A 19,022-nucleotide genomic window follows, 5' to 3' on the forward strand; every position below is an offset into this window, starting at 1 on the left:
GAAAAAGTTTGTGGGAAATGCAATGGATCATTAGGGATCATTCAATATTCCCTTTTGTTGTTCAGTGAAATCATCCCATGCGAAGAGTCAACTCATTTAATTAAATTTCAATTCGTAACAAAAAATATACATTTCTTTTTTTCTATTAGAAGGATTTAATCATTTGCAATTCTGTCTACTTATGATGAGGTAGAAGGTTTTTGTTTCTGTCTCCATATATGGTAAATATATCCAATGCAAAAAAAAAGAAATCTACATTTAAATGGTATTAATATTAATTTGTATATATATTTCCATGAATTACCATATATTCCCAAGGAAGGTTGCAACCTCTGAATATTCCAAAATGTGCAAGCCTAGCTATAACATGAAACAAAATGTGGAAAAAGTCAAGGGGTCTGAATACTTTCAGAATGCACTGTATAAACATTTCGTATACAGGCAAAATACAACAAACTACACTGAACAAAAATAGGAAGGCAACATGCAACAATTTCAAAGATGTGCCTCTGTTCATATAAAGAAATCAGTCTATTGAAATAAATTCATTAGGCTCTAATCTATGGACTTCACATGATTGGGAATAAGAGATGCATCTGTTGGTCACAGCTACCTTAAAACAAAACAAAAAATAGTGGCATGGACCAGAAAACCAGTCAGTATCTGGTGTGACCACCATTTGCCTCATGCAGTATGACATATCCTTCACATAGAGTTGATCAGGCTGTTTGTTGATTGTGGCCCGTGGAATGTTGTCCCAATCCTCTTCAACGGCTGTGCGAAGTTGCTGGATCTTAGCAGGAATGGAACACGCGGTTGTACACATCAAACCATAGCATCCCAAACATGCTCAATGTGTGACATGTCTAGTGAGTATGCAGAATATTGAAGAACTGGGACATTTTCAGCTTTCAGAAATTGTGTTCAGATCCTTGCGACATGGGCCGTGCATTATCATGCTGAAACATGAGATGGTGGTGGTGGATGAATGGCACAACAATGGGCCTCAGGATCTAGTCATGGTATCTCTGTGCATTCAAATTGTGATCGATAAAATGCAATTGTGTTCATTGTGATCAGGACCCTGGTGAGAATGACGAACACGCAGGTGAGCTTCCCTGAGATGATTTCTTACAGTTTGTGCAGAAATTCTTTGGTTGTGCTTACTCACAGTTTCATCTGTCTCAGATGATCCCGCATGTGACGAAGCCAGATGTTGGAGGTCCTGGGCTGGCGTGGTTACACCTGGTCTGCGGGTGCGAAGCCGGTTGGACATACTGCCAAATTCTCTAAAACAACATTGGAGGTGGCTTATGGTAGAGGAATTAACATTCAATTCTCTGGTAACAGCCCTGGTGGGCATTCCTGCAGTCAGAATGTCAATTGCAAACTCCCTTAGAACTAGAGACATCTGTGGCATTGTGTTGTGACAAAACTGCACATTTTAGAGTGGCCTTTTATTGTCCCCAGCACAAGATGCACCCGTGTAATGATCGCACTGTTTAATCAGCTTCTTGATATGCCACACCTGTCAGGTGGATGGTTTATTTTGGCAAAGGACAAATGCTCAGTAATAAGGATGTAAACCAAATTTGCGCACCAAATTTGAGAGAACTAAGCTTTTTGTGTATGGAAAATTTCAGAGATATTTTATTTCAACTCGTGAAACATGAGACCAACACTTTACAATTTGTGTTTGTATTTATGTTAAGTGTAAATAAGTTACATACACACAGGGAAGCCATTGTGTGACAGATGAAATTGTCCACTTTCAGACTAGGCCTAGTGGCCTACACCTTCAGTCCCTTAAAAATATAAGAATTTTCTTATTAGAACACAGTGAAGTGTGACTAATTACACAAAAGCCCATCACATCAGTGATCAAGTTCTAACTTACCCCCTCCCATGTAACCAAACCTATAAAATGGAGGGAACTAGGCTATCTGGCCCTAATGTTCCCTGATGGCTAATTTCAGGAAAAATAGATAGATTATTCTAATCTGTCAAGCCACAGTTGTATGAGCATTGTCATTTCTACTCTTGAATTACAGTTGGCATAAATGCATGCGTGACCTAAGCATACACACTGCAGATGTGCTGTGAGGTGAAAATGATCAGGGACCATGTCCATTAATTTCAGCATGACAAATCACCATGGGTATAACAGACTGCTCCGTTCTCATGTATTGATGGGAAATCAAATACCATGGTACAGATCAGAAATGACCGAACAATTTTCAAGCAAGATATCTTTTTCCTTTTCATGTTGGTTGCCAGGAATGGGGGAGGGAAAAAAGTATTATTTTCGGAGACTCCGAATATTACACTTCATGTGATACTTTAGTTGGAAAATGCAATTAGCATAAATTAAAGAACGTTCACACACCCTGCTCTTTGGTTAAGCATTACAGGATTCAAGTCAATTAAATGGTGAATATCTGCTCCTCTATAGGAAAGGCGGCCCAAAGGCAGATCCCTTACAAGCAATTAGAAGCAGACTCCTCCCCACAGGAACAAAAAAACAAGATATGAAAATGCACAATAGTCCACACTTGTATTGCAGTAAATAATAGCAACAGAAACCTAAATAGGGAACTATAACTTGGTACTAAGACTGCAAGATATGGGCAAAATATTGTGATTGCGATTTGACTTGTAATATACTGTAGATCAAAACATCTGGGAGAACTGTTTGAATCATAGAAATATAATGATTTATTTTTAGAAGCAAAGCGGAAAGCTGCATTATTCTTGTTTGGAAAAATCTTTTGACTGTAATTTGACCTCAATTTTTTTTTAAAAGGCACTCGCACATCTGAGCTATCTTTTTTGCAGATGCATGGTAACAGTTGAATAAGATGAGAAAAAGAAGTAACCTGCACACTGCTCTTTAATAAGCTTTGCGTGTCGGCCTTAAGGCCTTTGTGAGTTTTTTTAATTTATTTGCACCCTTATGTAGACATCCGTTCAATGCATTGAATGGGGTTGGAGTCGAGGGGAAATAATTCAAATGTTACCAAATATAACAATGTGCATTTCATAAATATTCTAATAAAGTGTGTACATAAAACATATTAAACATCTGTAAAACCCCAATGAGGACATCGACCAATCAAGCAAGTTTTCATAAATCATTGTGTCTAGCGCAAGAAAAATAGAGTAATCATAATTGGTGGCATTAATTTGATCTAACAACAGCATGCAAACTTATAGTGAATCTATGTAGTTTAACCCTCCTGTTATGTTGTGGGTCAATTTGACCAGTTAACCTCTCCTTTTCTCCATGAAATTAAATGACTTTTCTTCATTTAGGGTCATGAACCTAACTTCAAAATGTGAACATACTGATGGTAATATAGAATGGTCACCGTCACCACAAAGAAGTCAAGGTCGACTGTCAGCTTCCAATGTAATCAAAATTGTTCCAGGGCCGACAGATTTTCTCTGCTCCCTTCGCCAAGACAGTAAAAGCTGAACCACTTGTGTAGAATTCAATAAATACAACTGCAGAATGGACACACGTACATTGTGTTCAACATGTGGAGAGAAAGACTAAAGGTAACATTTGGACCGATAGGGTCAAAACACACCGAATTGTTACCATTACTGGGAAATACAAAACAAATGCCTTCTTGGGGAAACAGAAAATGCTCATTTGTGAAAAAGGAAATATGTTTAACAAATTGTTCTTAAATATAACGTTTTTGAAATCAAATGTTCTTGTATTTCTTCTTCATGAAAAGGTCAGACAAGTCAAAATAACGTTGTGTTTGTTTTTACTTGATTCTTTGATAGTCTGTGTTTAAACTGTGTGGGTCAATCTGACACATACCACAATGAACAATTTTTTTTCAGCAAAGCACAAATGGTTAAAAGTGGATTATTTTGCTTTTCATTCACAGTCGCTTAGTAGCCTAAACCTACTCCAGACCAAAGTCTTCACTGATAATCAATGTGATTTTGTTTCACTGAATCTCTATCTGTAGGCTATTTGCTTAATTGGTTTTGGCTCTGCAAATAAGTGGAGGTGGTATTGCTCGTATTTTTGTTTCCTCCTCTATCACTGATCAGAAACATTTAGCATGCAATAATGTAGCCTAAATCAAGAGTAGGCCAATTTGTCTGCTCGATCACGCTTGGGCAACTCCAAAAGCCCGCGGGAGATTGTGAAACATGAACAAGAGACTCACATCCTTTTGAAAATAGCATTTCTTATCAGTCAATTGGAGGATCAGAAAAGCATGGACTTGGGTTCTGTTTAAAAATACTTTTTTATATGACCGCGGTTCCACATGCATACACACGATAACATACAGTACGCACTATACACACAGATTGTGTGGTAGTAGAGTAGGGGTCTGAGGGCACACACTTAATGTGTTGTGTAATCTGTAGCGAATGTATTTTAATGTTTTAAAATTGTATGATTGCCATAATTTTCCTGGACCACAGGAATAGTAACTGCTGTCTTGGTAGCATCTAATGGGGATCCATAATAAATAGCAATACACGATCCCGTGGCACAAGAATATTATTTGCATTTTATTCTGTTATATTCTATTATAGTCTTAATATAAAATATAGCCTATGTTCTGTTGACTGTGTCTGTTTAATTAACAAAATAATAAACTATTGATTTTATTTGGAAGCCATTGCTGCACAGACCGGTAAGATAATTAAATTCTAAATATGCTATTCTATTGAAAATACATTTTTATTCGTCTTGTGTTTCTTAGGACCTGCCTAAACAAATGAATAAAGGATTTATTTTGATTGTGTATATTCTCCATTGGTTTATTAAAAATAGAAGCCCACCTACATCTGCACTCTACTCGTCCCTGGGCATGCCGGCACGCACCAGTGAGGTATGAAAGGCGTACGTGGTAAACATGGTAAACGTGGTAAACATGGGCCTGTTTGTAAGGGGGACAACCACATATTGCCCAATAGTTCTTTTTACAGGCAAAATACCGTGAATCCTATGTGAAAGAAGTATATATAGTGCATTCGGAAAGTATTCAGATCCCTTGACTTTTTCTACATTGCTATGTTACAGCCTTAATATAAAAAAAAATATTTTTTTTGTTGAAAACTCAATCTACACAGAATATCACATTTACATAAGTATTCAGACCCTTTACTCAGTACTTTGTTGAAGCACCTTTTGTCAGCGATTACAGCCTCAAGTATTCTTGGGTGTGATGCTACAAGCTTGGCACACCTGTATTTGGAGAGTTTCTCCCATTCTTCTCTGCATATGCTCTCAAGCTCTGTCAGGTTGGATGGGGAGCGTCACTACACAGCTATTTTCAGGGCTCTCTAGAGATGTTCGATCGGGATCAAGTCCAGGCTTTGGGTCTCTCAAGGACATTCAGAGACTTGTCCCGAAGTAACTCCTGCATTGTCTTGGCTGTGTGCTTAGGGTCGTTGGCCTGTTGAAAGATGAACCAACACCCCAGTCTGAAGTCCTGAGCAGATTTTCATCAAGGATCTCTATATTTTGCTCCGTTCATCTTTCTCTCAAACCCGACTAGTCTCCCAGTCCCTGCCACTGAAAAACATCCCCACAGCATGATGCTGCCACCACCATGCTTCACTGTAGAGATGGTGCCATATTTGCTCCAGACGTGATGCTTGGCATTCAGACCAATCAGTTAAATCTAGGTTTCAGACCGAATACATATTGTTTATCATGTTCTGAGTGTCCTTTAGATGCCTTTTGGCAAACTCCAAGCGGGCGGTCATGTGCCTTTTACTGAGGATTGGCCTCCGCCAGGCCACTCTACCATAAAGGCCTGATTGGTGGAGTGCTGCAGAGATGGTTGTTCTTCTGGAAGGTTATCCCCTTGCCACAGAGAAACTCTGGAGCTCTGTCAGAGTGACCATCGGGTTCTTGGTCACCTCCATGACCAAGGCACTTCTCCCCTGATTGCTCAGTTTGGCCGGGTGACCAGCTATAGGAAGAGTCTTGGTGGTTCCAACTTCTTCCATTTAAGAATGATGGAGGCCGCTGTGTTCTTGGGGAACTTCAATGCTGCAGAGATTTGTTGGTACCCTTCCCCAGATCTGTGCCTCAACACAATCCTGTCTCTAAGCTCTACGGACAATTCCTTCAACCTCATGGCTTGGTTTTTGCTCTGACAACTGTGGGACCTTATATAGAAAGGTGTGTGCCTTTCAAAATCATGTCCAATCAATTAATAGAAACATTAAGGATGATCAATGGAAACAGGATGCAGCTGAGCTCAATTTTGAGTCTCAAAGCAAAGGGTCTGAATACCTATGTACAGTTGAAGTTGTAAGTTTACATACACTTAGGTTGGAGTCATTAAAACTCATTTTTCAACCACTCCACAAATGTCTCCTCTTTGCTTGACATCATGCGAAAATCAAAAGAAACCAGCCAAGAACTCAGAAAAAAATTGTAGACCTCAAAGTCTGGTTCATCCCTGTGAGCAATTTCCAAACGCCTGAAGGTACCACGTTCATCTGTACAAACAATAGTATGCAAGTATAAACGCCATGGGACCACGTAGCCGTCATACCGCTCATCTCCTAGAGATGAACGTACTTTGGTGCGAAAAGTGCAGATCAATCCCAGAACAGCAGCAAAGGAAACGGGTACAAAAGTATCTATATCCACAGTAAAACGAGTCCTATATCAACATAAACTGAAAGGCTGCTCAGCAAGAAAGAAGCCACTGCTCCAAAACCTCCATAAAAAGCCAGGCAACGTTTGCAGCTGCACATGAGGACAAAGATTGTACTTTTTGGAGAAATGTCCTCTGGTCTGATGAAACAAAAATAGAACTGTTTGGCCATAATGACCATTGTTGTGTTTGGAGGAAAAAGGGGGATGCTTGCAAACCGAAGAACATCATCCCAACCGTGAAGCAGGGGGTGGCAGCATCATGTTGTGGGGGTGCTTTGCTGCAGGAGGGACTGGTGAACTTTACAAAATAGATGGCATCATGAGGCTGGAAATTGATGTGGATATATTGAAGCAACAGTCAGGAAGTTAAAGTTTGGTTGCAAATGAGTTTTCCAAATGGACAATGACCCCAAGCATACATCCAAAGTTGCGGCAAAATGGCTTAAGGACAACAAAGTCAAGGTATTGGAGTAGCCATCACAAAGCCCTGACCTCAATCCTATAGAACATTTGTGGGCAGAACTGAAAAAGCATGTGCGAGCAAGGAGGCCTACAAACCTGACTCAGTTACACCAGCTCTGTCAGGAGGAATGGGCCAAAATTCACCCAACTTATTGTGGGAAGCTTGTGGAAGGCTACCCGAAACGTTTGACCCAAGTTATACAATTTAAAGGCAAATGCTACCAAATACTAATTGAGTGTATGTAAACTTCTGACCCACTGGGAATGTGATGAAATAAAAGCTGAAATAAATCCCTCTATACTATTATTCTGACATTTCACATTCTTAAAATAAAGTGGTGATCCTAACTGACCTAAGACAGGGTATTTTTACCAATATTAAATGTCAGGAATTGTGAAAAACTTAGTTTAAATGTATTTGGCTAAGGTGTATGTAAACTTCTGACTTCAACTGTAAATAAGTTATTTCGATTATTTTTTATAAATTTGCCAACATTTCTAAAAACCTGTCTCCCTTTGTTATTATGGGGTATTGTGTCGATTGATGATTTTTTTAAATGCATATTTACTCCATTTTAGAATAAGGCTGTAACGTAACAAAATGTGAAATAAGGGAAGGAGTCTGAATACTTTCCGAATGTAAAGAGGATATGACAGAGAGGAGGAACTGCGCCACTTGAGTGACGGGGCGGGAGTTGTGTGGGAAGCAGCTGCAAGAGAAGAAAACTATAATTATGAAAACGGACGTTACACGCAGTGGGTGGCGTTTCAAAAATATTGCGTGCGATATAGATCGCTTGCAATATGGATACTGACAATGTCAACATTGTGATTTCAATGTGAATTTGATTAATTGTGCAGCCTTACTTGGTGCAGCAGTTAGGCTATTTCAATTTCAAAATAAGTGCAAACCCTTTTAAACACTTTAGGTCATCTAATCATTTTGTTACATGTTACTCATGTAATGTATTGGACTTAATAAATAAAACACACCACTCAAAATAAACTGTAGAGTAAACTCAAATGAGATGCGCCTTCAGAAGGAAGGTCTCTTACCCTCTTGCACACACGCACACACGCACAGAGAGAGAGATGGAGCGCTCTCCTACCAGGCACTTGGTTCTCAGGGTCAGGCTCATCCTTGATGTTGAGAATCCTACTGATCCTCCGCGATACAGAGGAGAACAGGCCGTGGACAAAGGGGCCATTTTGATCCTCCCCGTCTGAGAGCCCCTTCCTGACTGCAGTCTTGTCTGTACTGCTGCCAGCCCCTGGCTCTGATACAGACCTGTGGTAGGGAATCAGGGAGCGCAGTGACCGCAGCCTCTCCTGTCCACTGTGCTGCTCCGCGGGTCCAGTAGTACTGCTGGAGGTGGTCATCCTTCCGGGGAGACTCAACACCCTGAAGTGGATAGGTTCCAGTGCACTGTGATCTCTACTATCCAACCTGGCAGAAGTCCTCCAGTCGTAACCGTCCAGTGACTTCTCTGGAGTGGCCTGGGAAAGCTGCGACGGCCAGGGTTTTCTGTAATGGTGCCAATGGTAAGAACTATCCATGCCAAATTGAGACTGAGTAGGTCTCTGACTTAAATGTCTGCTGTGGTCTGGAAACTCTCTCGGTAGACTCATTATCAAATCCAAACAATGAGTCAGTAGATCAAATCTTGCGTGAGCAAAAATACAGATTAAAGCCAGCGAATGGCTGCTCAACCTGATGGTTGGTTGACAGCTGTGAGATCTTTTAACTTACAACAGCGACCATTTCTTTGAGTAGTAGTAATGCGCCAAACCCTTGAGTAGAAAATCTCTTTAATAAAAAGGTAGACCACAGGTTCCACTCCAACTATAGTTGAGTAATAAGTCGAAGGTCTGCGAGTTCAGTATCTTGCTCACTGGCTTGATAGTGGCCTTCCTGGGAGGAAGTGGGGTGTCAGACGTATAAGTAAGCTTCCTTAAGGCCTGCCCAATCAGATGCTACTATACTGTAGGCCTCAGGTTGTGGTTTTCCGTATAAACAGTTGCGATTATTTATTTTTTTAGCCCGGTCTGTTTGTTTATCGTCATTACGGCCCCATGATACTCATATGAACTGTTCATAGACGTCAAAACACTCAAGGGCTTGGCCAGATTTCTCCAATCAGTGGATGTGTCATTAAAATGTACATTGTGTAACTTACAATATTAACGCAACAGTCTAGAGAGCATAAATAAGCAACATATTTCTGCAATCTCTGTGCTACAAAAAAAATAATTGTGTAATTTAAAAATGTTTTTCTTCTGCCATTCACTGGAGTCCATCACACATTTAACATGTAAGTGTAAAGAAAACCTCCAGAGGGGTTTTCAGTTGTCTGGCGCAAATAACAAACGCAACACTTGAGAGTTGGAACAAAAACCTTATCATGCCTTTTGACATTTAAGTAATAAAAAAAATGAAGAGCAGACTTAGTAAGTAATTTAGACAAAATTAATGGATTGTCACGTCACACAGAGGGGGTGCCATTAACGCCGGGAACATAACAGTATGCATGATGAGGACAGTCTGTCAATGGCTGCTGAAGAACCACATACACCCACATGCTCATCAAGTTGAGAGTGAAAAGTGTAGCACTGGCAACTCCACAGTGAAGTGGTCCTGAAAATTAACTGAAAGAAAAATTGGCAGATTTCTTGTTGAGCGGATGGTCAGGAGGATGGAACGTAATTACAAAACAGTTTTAGACTGCAAATTGACCGCAAGAAGCCCAAACAGATATCAGATTTGACTAAAACATAATAATTCCAAACCTTGCTTACATTTGTATACGATCACATACTACTCTCTATTATGTGTGGGAATACTTTGGAAGAGATTTCCAAAATGTATTTGCTGGTGTTTTTACAGTCGTTTATGTCAAACAATAAAAAATATAAAATAATTGTATTTATTTTCCTCAGAAAACATGGAGGCTGCTCTTACGGAATGGCACGGTGTCATAAATATGCATGGGTCCTCTTAAATGCAGTGCCCTAGCTGGGCCCCAGTCCTCTGTGATCAGAGAGGAAATGGGAAAGTTGTCCCACTGGGGGCTATGCTGGCTACAGGCCATAGCACCTCATTTTGCCTTGGACATCAGGGCTTATTAGAGTGCGCATCGCTATCAGGGGCAGGAATGGCAGGATCCAGCACAACTTGAAAACCACCACAGCAAGAAAGCATGGCTGTCTCAAATGGCTCACTATTTCCTTTGTGCACTACTTTTGACCAGAGCCTTATGTGCCCTTGTCAAAAGGAGTGCACCATATAGGGAATAGGGTCGGGGCACGGAGTCCATGTGACCCACATGCTTGTGTCGTGCAATAAGGCGGTAGCCAGGTGGCAAAGCTGAGCAACAGTCACCATTATTCATCACATCTAGGTCAGTGCTGACTGCTGTGCTGAGAAACCAAAAGCCTAAGATGCAGAGCAGGGGAGTCCCACCAGGGATGTGTTCAAAGTGTGAATGTGAGAATTTAAAGAGTCAGTGGTAAGAGATGGACAATTTCCTCATCACTGCTTCCTGTGTACTTGAGGGGGGAGGACCCAGCAGCCTCTCTGTCAGAGACTCCTGTGGTGTTACAGCCCCTCCTTCCCTGACAGTGATGGTCTGAGACTATTCTGTAGAAACAGCTTTGAACAACAGGACTGCAAATATACAGTATATAGGTGGAATGAGCTTGAGAACAGTTTGGTATTTTTGGGATATTTTATTCATGGCCTTTGCTACCAAAGCAGCGATGTTCCTAAGTAAATATATATACTGAACACAAATATAAATGCTACATGGAACAATTTAAAATATTTTACTGAATTACAGTTCATATGAAGAAATCAGTCCCTAATCTATGGATTTTCACATGACTGGGAATGCAGATTGGTCACAGATACCTTTAAAAAAAAATTAAGTGGGAGAACTTGCACAATTGGTGGCTGACTAAATACTTTTTTGCCCCACTGTATGTATAAATTACCTCAACTAACCTGTAACCCCGTACACTGACTCGTTACCCCCTGTACATAGCCTCTTTATTGTTTTGTTATTGTGTTACTTATTTTTGTACTTTAGTTTATTTGGTAAACATTTTCTTAAACTCTTCTTGAACTGCACTGTTGGTTAAGGGCTTGTAAGTAAGCCTTCCATGATAAGGTCTACACTTGATGTATATGGCGCATGTGACAAATAGTTTGATTTGAGGTCACCTAGTCAGTCTGTTATGGAAAGAGCATAATGCTTTGTGCACTCAGTGTATATATAGGCCTAGAGATCATCAAACACCTACCTTAATAGCTAATCACTTTCTAATAGCCTAGAGCATTGGGCCAGTAACAGAAAGGTTGCTGGATCGAATTCCCGAGCTGACAAGGTAAATATCTGTCCTTCTGCCCCTGAGCAAGGCCGTTAACCCACCGTTATCCGAGCGCCGAAGATGTGGATTTCGATTACGGAGCCCCCTCCCCCACACAATTCAGAGAGGTTGGGTTAAGTGCGGAAAACACACATTTCAGTGGAACGCATTAAGGTGTACAACTGACTAGGTAGCCGCCTTTCCCTTACACATAGGCTACAAGCACTTCTATTCACGTTGAACTCGTTTCCATGGAGAGTCACTCAATTTGCATAGGCTGGCAAAGGATGTGAAAATGTAAGCACAAAGAAGCATCACATCATCTTTTCAAGTTAGTAGAGCTCACCCCAGACATATCTAATCGAGCAAGATATCTGTAATGGCATGTGTTCAGATGGCCTTTGGTTTGGACAGCACACATTCGAACCTCATTACTACCAACACCTGGAATATGAAATCACTCACCTCCAATGCTCAACAGCACAGAGCAATGACAATGGCAGGCATAAAAATAACCCCTCTAAAAATGGGTATAAGAGCAGTGGCAGGAAGTTAATAGAATGGAAGCGAGAGAGAGAGAGAGTCAGCGTGAGGGGTAGCGTGAGAATCTCTAGTGAGAGACAGCAACCTGTTCTGTTGACAGTTGTTGCCTGATAACGGTTACAGACTGACTTACTATTCCAGTCCCATAACTCGTCTTCCGGAGGCTCTGGCTGCTGCCACTGTGACGTATGGGAACATAATGTCTCCGATCCCGAGCACAGGAAAAATGACATTGGGCCTCCGGAATGGCTTTTTCCAATGGCCACTTTGTCGTCTTTATTTGTCCCTGTCCTGGCGGAAATCAGGACTGGACTCAGGACATAAGAGAGCATGAACATCCCCCTGATCTAAAAATAGCGCTTTGACATTAAGAGGACAATAAATCCGACCATGAAGTGAGGAAGGAGGGGGGGTTTACAGGGCCCTATAAAATATGTGGAATCACAGAATCCAGACATTAAAACAGATTTTAAAGATGTACTGAACTTAGTAGTAAATCAACTAAATGTATTGAATTTATTTGAAAATTAATTAAATTTGCTTTAGATTATCAAAAGACATGACAAAATGCGTCAGTGAGTGATTTGTATTTTCTTTCAACTTTCTGAAGAGGCAACAGCACAGGAAAGCCCCTGTTTGTCCACCACTTTGTGTAGGCGTTAGCGATGATGCAAATGTATGACTACTGTCTTCTGGTAGTTGTTAACATTTAATTAGGAAGGGTTTTGGGAATGCCTTAACTACAAAGTAGCCTATACCTACCTGACAGAATGATAAATCGGAAACCTGGAAAAACAAAACCAGAAAAAAAAAAAAAGATTTTATAGGACCCTAAGTTTATGGGGACAAGGTCTTGAAAAGTTCCCCTCAAAATACTACGGCGTCTGTGTTCCAAATGGCACCCTATTCCCTATTTAATGCTCTATAGAAGGAAATAGGTTGCCATTTGGGAGACAGCCTCTGTCTGGAGCTGGCGGGCAGAACTATAACGACTAGGGAACTGTGTCTGGCAGTGTTCAATGTTCCAGGGTTATGGTATTTGACACCACAACCAGCCAAGAGTCGTTCAATTATTTCCCTTCATGAGAGGAAAAATGGCTTGATGCTGTTATAATAACCCTAAATAGTTGCGTATAATGATTATCCCACCACTGGAATTCAACAGCTAGCCTACACAGAAGGGACAACAAATCAAAATAAAAAAGTGTTCTGAGAAAACCAACTCAGTCAGTACACAAAACTAGCTGAAGTCATCCTCTTAACACATGAGCAGCCTTAGTTCCTAACCCATGTGTTTTTCCACTCACCAGGGGGACAAAAGCCTGAAATAGACAAACATTTATTTTTGAACAGCACAGGTTAGTTTCTTGTTTTGTTTCGGAGGGGATATCCTGCCTCTGTCCCCCATCCCAACCCCCTCATGACAGCATGGCTGCCACATGCAGCAAGCTGGGGTGGGACGGATGAAAACAGGGAACTTTCCATTTCCTCCTCCGCTCTGCCGGGCAACTGTAAGGTGGTTGGTCATACAATGCTAGACGTAGGCTTAGGACTCGATTCAATCCATGTCGCGGAAGTTCAGTGCTATAGCGCAATTGAAATGTAAAGGTCATTTCAGATTGAGCTGACATATGCAGCGTTTCCCGGGAACGCTGGATCATTGCCTTTAAATGTATAATCAAGCTGTAGTGCTGAACTTCTGCGATACGGATTGAATCGAGCCCTTAATCTCCCAATCACTCTTCTGTACAAAAAAAAACCACATTTCAAACCCATTATGGTGCTATTCAGCTGTGTTTGCCACTTGTTTCTAGATAGCACAACTTTTGCAGCACTGACCTTGGCTTGGCAATGGAGAGAGGACTGATCTTCCAGTTCAGAGAGCATTTCTCTCCTTTGTTGAAGATGACCAATGAACCATGTCTCCTCTCTCCTAGAGGGTTTCTATCCTCACAATGAAGCACAACCATGGTGTGAGATTCATATCTAGCCTATTAGCGGTCTACCAATAAATGTTCGAACTATATTATGTTATCAAATACAATTTTATATTCATCAATTTGTAATGAGCGGCAGGAGGAGGGGACAAAGAAATAAGAGGTTCAGACAAATTTGTATTTCAAATGGGATGGTGACTTGACAAGGACAGGGTACTGATAACATTTTTTGATGATAGGGATCCTCTAGCCCTAAACAGATTAGGTCACAAGATGACAGATCCAATCCTTCATGTAGAGACTAGGCTTATACATCCCTGTATGGTGGTGTGTGTGAATAAGCTGAAAGAAACAAGGCAGACTCCCACACGCGCAATTCAATATGAATCTATTGCTTCTACACCTGCATTGCTCACTGTTTGGGGTTTTAGGCTGGGTTTCTGTACAGCACTTTGAGATATCAGCTGATGTAAGATGGGCTATATAAATACATTTGAGTTGATCAGAAAACCTCTATGGCTGTCTGCAGCATATCACCTGGCCCTGTTGAACAGGCTCCTACCATACGATCAGATGGTGCTCTAATACACTGCCAAATGTCCTTAAGCGCTTCAGTTGCCAAGTTGCCTGCTGCTACTGAACAAACTGAATTGAGCCACCCTTCCCTGCACTCCTGACCCTTAAGCAGGATTTTCAACAACCATTTATTTCTGCCTCACTCGTTCTTGGCAAGCCTCCGCCTTGCAGAGCACCGAGGGGTGATGTGCAATTGAAAAAACATTATCAGTAATTTTATGCTTAGAATGAAACAGTCAGCGTAAATAACTCACAAAGGGGAAATATTTCCAGGTGGATTATATCATGTCATAATATTTAGCAGTGCCTGGGCTTGTAATTTCTTCAACAAAACATGCACAAAGTAGTGGAAAAGATTGTGGATGATTCTTAGCTATGAGTTTCTTTCATCAGTAGTAGGATTAGAGGTCAACCGATTAATCGGAATGGCCGATTAATTAGGGCCGATTTCAAGTTAACATATCGGTAGTCAGCATTTTTTTTAACCTTTATTTAACGATCAAGTCAGTTAAGAACACGTTCTTATTTTCAATGACGGTCTAGGAACGGTGGGTTAACTGCCTTGTTCAGGGGCAGAACGACAGATTTCTACCTTGTCAGCTCGGGGATTCAATCTTGATTCAATTCAATGAAATAATTTGAAGAAACCCAAATATATTTTGATTTGTTTAACACTTTTTTTGGTTACTACATGATTCCATGTGTGTTATTTCATGGTTTTGATGTCTTCACTAATGAAGGTTCCTCTTTAGGTTTCTTCCTAGGTTCCTGTATTTCTAGGGAGTTTTTCCTAGCCACCGTGCTTCTACATCTGCATTGCTTGCTGTTTGGGGTTTTAGGTTGGGTTTCTGTATAAGCACTTTGTGACATCGGCTGATGTAAAAAGGGCTTTATGAATAAATGTGATTGATTGATTGTAGAATCAAAGAAAAACCCTTGAATGAGTAGATGTTAAAACTTTTGAACGGTAATGTAGACCTAGATAGAAATGTATTTTGTGACATATTATGTGGTGGCCCTACTAGCAGTGACTTTGCTGATAACTACTTGATTGAGGAAAAAAGTACTTTAGTATGACTGAGATATGTGGTTGTCCCACCTAGCCGTCTTCAGATGAGTTCACTAACTAAGTCGCTCTGGATACGAGCATCTGCTAATTGCCTAACATGTCAAATGCTACCCTGATTCAACCTTAGCAGACCTCAGGTCCCAAGTGGCAGTATGGCACCCTATACATTTTATAATGCACTACTTTTGACCAGCAGGTGATACCAATATCATATATGTCAATTGTATATCCATATTGCAGCAATATGACAGCTTAGGTTCTAGGATACCAGGAGGTTGTTTTTAATTTAAATGCATTGAATGCACAGAATGGAGAGTGTATGTGGGTAGACAGTTATTCAGTCATTGTTAAAGACAAAATGTAATAACTGACTGGATGATTAATTTATATGACAGGCTGTATTGAATGAACGGGTCGAGAGCCATTTCATCTCTCCTGTCTGTTTCAAACACCTTTGGAACTGTGAGATGAATCAGGGCAAAGGATTGAGGCTTCCATGCAGTAGTTTGATTAGGTAGATCCTGGGATACTAACGCTTCTCTGGTACACTTCACCCTAAACACTGCTCACGTTGCAGCTTTACATAGAGGGATCTTTCATAACATTTTTACCTCAGTCAAACCCTAATGACCTACACCCGCATAGCCACATGACATCTATCATTGACGCAGACAGCACTCTGTGTGGTGTGTGACAAACCGGAACCTTTGAGTTTTCACTTGCATTGACACCGATGGAGGACAAAGAAAAGGTGATTCAGAAGCAAATGGTGGATTTATCTCGGAAATGTGCAATGCTGCCCAGGTATAGGCCAACTTACTGTAGGCTATGTTCATTTGATATCAGAACTAAGACAAAACATTTAAGCTTATCCTTCAAAGACCTGGAATAAGATCAAAAACAGGATGGGGACTTCCTGTGTCTTCAGGTAACGCCTGTAATCCCAGAATGTTGTCTTGCATCCAACTAGTCTGTGTCGAAGGAAAGGGTGGAGGATCTGTAGATACCTGCCCTTTTCTGCATTCATACTCAGGGAGTTCATCGACCACTGGTCTTCTATGAATAGGAATACAACTCTGTGTAAAAGCAGAAGGCCATATGGGCAAATAGCTCCTCTATGGACAACATGTGAATTACTGAGGACAAACTACAGACAACAAGCTGGCAGAAATGTGATTGGTTTACGAGTTCAGTTTCATTCCCTTGATTTAAACCATTGTTTAAACCGATAAGTTGGGGAGGTAAATAACAAAACAATGCATTGTTAGAAGAGAGGGATTCTAAAATAAATCTGTATTAAGCCTAAACTACAGCTAGATGTTATTGTAGTAATTCACTTCAAAGCCTATACGTTCTTCCTCAAATGAGGCTTGGATGAATTGAATATGAGAATGGATGAATATTCCTGTCAATATCAGTTACTAACAGATAAACCCTTTCCTCGGTCTTCAGTCAACCTTTAATAGGCTTATGCGCAATACCCTTTCTCTGGTTAATGCACTTTTTCCAAAGGATTTAGGCAGGGCACCACAAATCCTTACTAACTAATCCTAATCCATATGGTGCTGTTTGAGATTCAGGGACGGCAATTGGATGGAGTTACACAAACTAAACGCATAGGCCTAGAATCTGAAATCTAGGCTACTTTTAACAACATGTGTTCCCATAACTGGAAATTGTAATTGTTCTTGTTCTGAGTGTTTACTAGCCTAATTGAAGAAATTGTAGACAGCTGCTACGGTGACCCTGAGTGCCCTATGAGAGGCAGCCATGACAACCAGTCTTTCAGCCTGAATAGAACTACATTTGGCAGCTCAGTCCACATGCAAGAACTAAAAGGCATAATCGTTTCTACCATACCTTGCCATTCTGCCCATTCCACTGTGGCCAAACTCAGTCCTTGGGACCCCAAGGGGTGGACGTTTTGGTTTTTGCCCAAATCATTACGTTTTCATAATTTGATTCAGCTGTGTAGTGTTCGGGTAAAAACCAAAACGTGCACCGAGTTTGGGAAACGCTGGGCTAAACACATAGGGTAGCTACTCATTTAACAAAAATGGCTAAATAGCATAAAAGTCCAATTATTCCCCAGAATCACAGTTCTTCAGCCGTCAACCAACTTAAGCGAGAATGTCACCTAGGCTATTACATTTTTAATTATTTTATAATGACTTTACTCAAAATATAGTTTACTTTGCTTATGGTTACACTGGGATCAGCCAGTCTGCATTTTTATAGAGGTATTTCAGCATTGGAACGCAGTGACGTTCGAACACTGGTGCCTGTTGCTCTGGAATCCTGGCCACTGAGGTCATTCACAGAGTTGTCTGCTTACATCACAGCTCCGGCAAGTCACTTGAAACAGGCAGGGGAGAGAAGGGAAGTGGCAAACATCCTAAGAGTGCTGGAAGTCAGAGACAGGGCTACTGCTGTCCATGCGCCACAGTACAATCAGACTATTCACTATAGCTAGGCTAGTCTAAAACTCAAGTACTCCAGACCAAAAAACAAACAAATCTAAATCTCACCTACGTACTCAACTGTTGACACATTCAATTAGGACTGTGATGGTAATTGAAAAACTGACAGTTATGGATGAAGACCGCCAAGAAAATAAAAAAACGTTTAAATAGGCCTACATTGATTTATTTATTTGTATTTACTTAATTTTCAGGAAGATAAACTTGAACTAATAGCGTGAGTGTTTACTCAGGATTATAAGCAATTGTTTTGTTAATTTAGTCTGTCTACATCTCTTTTTTCTAACTGTCGTTCGATGCTCGAGCAGCGAATCCGCTAGATGCATGTGGGTGTAGAAGTGCTAGCCTATTGGCTATGGCACCTTATTGCCAGTTTTACCATAGTAAAAAAAAAGTTTTAAATGGTTTGATATGTGGACTTTCTTTTATACAACACACATTTTCATTGCTTGCTATTAAATAAATCTGTCTTTAAAAAAAGGGTGGATATGTCTGACTATTCATTAATTATGCAACAGCAGTCAACAAGGTTGTTCTGGCTCTGAAGCCTATAATGCACTAATGTGTCAAATGGACAACGCACCAATCCTGTCCAACCTGGCATGGTATAATTTGATGTGGAATCTTTCATTAAATGTATAGCCTAATCAACGATATATAGGATATGAATATGTTGTGTGTGTTTGCTTCTATTTTAATGATTGTGATAGTACGAAGATGAAATGTACATAGAGATGTTTCCCCTTTATACTTTGCTTGTCTATTATCTTATACCCTACTTTCAGAAAGCCAAAGGTAGGCCTAGGATTTTTAATATGTTTTAAGGAAAGGAGAAATATTTGCTTATGTCTGACATACTGTGGTGGCTTTGATTGATGGGTCCTTTTACGTGGGTGTGCGTGTCAGTTCACTGATTCTCTCTATAGGCCTATATGTCC

General features: G+C 40.5%; 1 protein-coding gene across 5 annotated transcripts in view; it reads right to left on the minus strand.

Annotated features, from left to right (window-relative positions):
• LOC135558679 (ras GTPase-activating protein nGAP-like) overlaps nucleotides 1-19,022 on the minus strand; it is a 90,659-nt gene that overhangs the window by 59,159 nt on the left and 12,478 nt on the right. For 4 of the 5 annotated variants that reach the window (XM_064992702.1, XM_064992703.1, XM_064992704.1 and 1 more), the window contains exon 1: nucleotides 8,224-9,006. The exons of the other annotated variant lie outside the window; for it this stretch is intronic. In XM_064992702.1, coding sequence (XP_064848774.1) covers nucleotides 8,224-8,743 — 520 coding nt within the window. In that variant the 5' untranslated portion in view covers nucleotides 8,744-9,006. Of the gene's footprint in view, nucleotides 1-8,223; nucleotides 9,007-19,022 lie in introns of those variants that run through there. 5 annotated transcript variants of the gene reach the window in all.

Source organism: Oncorhynchus masou, chromosome 17, assembly GCF_036934945.1.
Source record: "Oncorhynchus masou masou isolate Uvic2021 chromosome 17, UVic_Omas_1.1, whole genome shotgun sequence".
Lineage (NCBI taxonomy): Eukaryota > Metazoa > Chordata > Actinopteri > Salmoniformes > Salmonidae > Oncorhynchus > Oncorhynchus masou.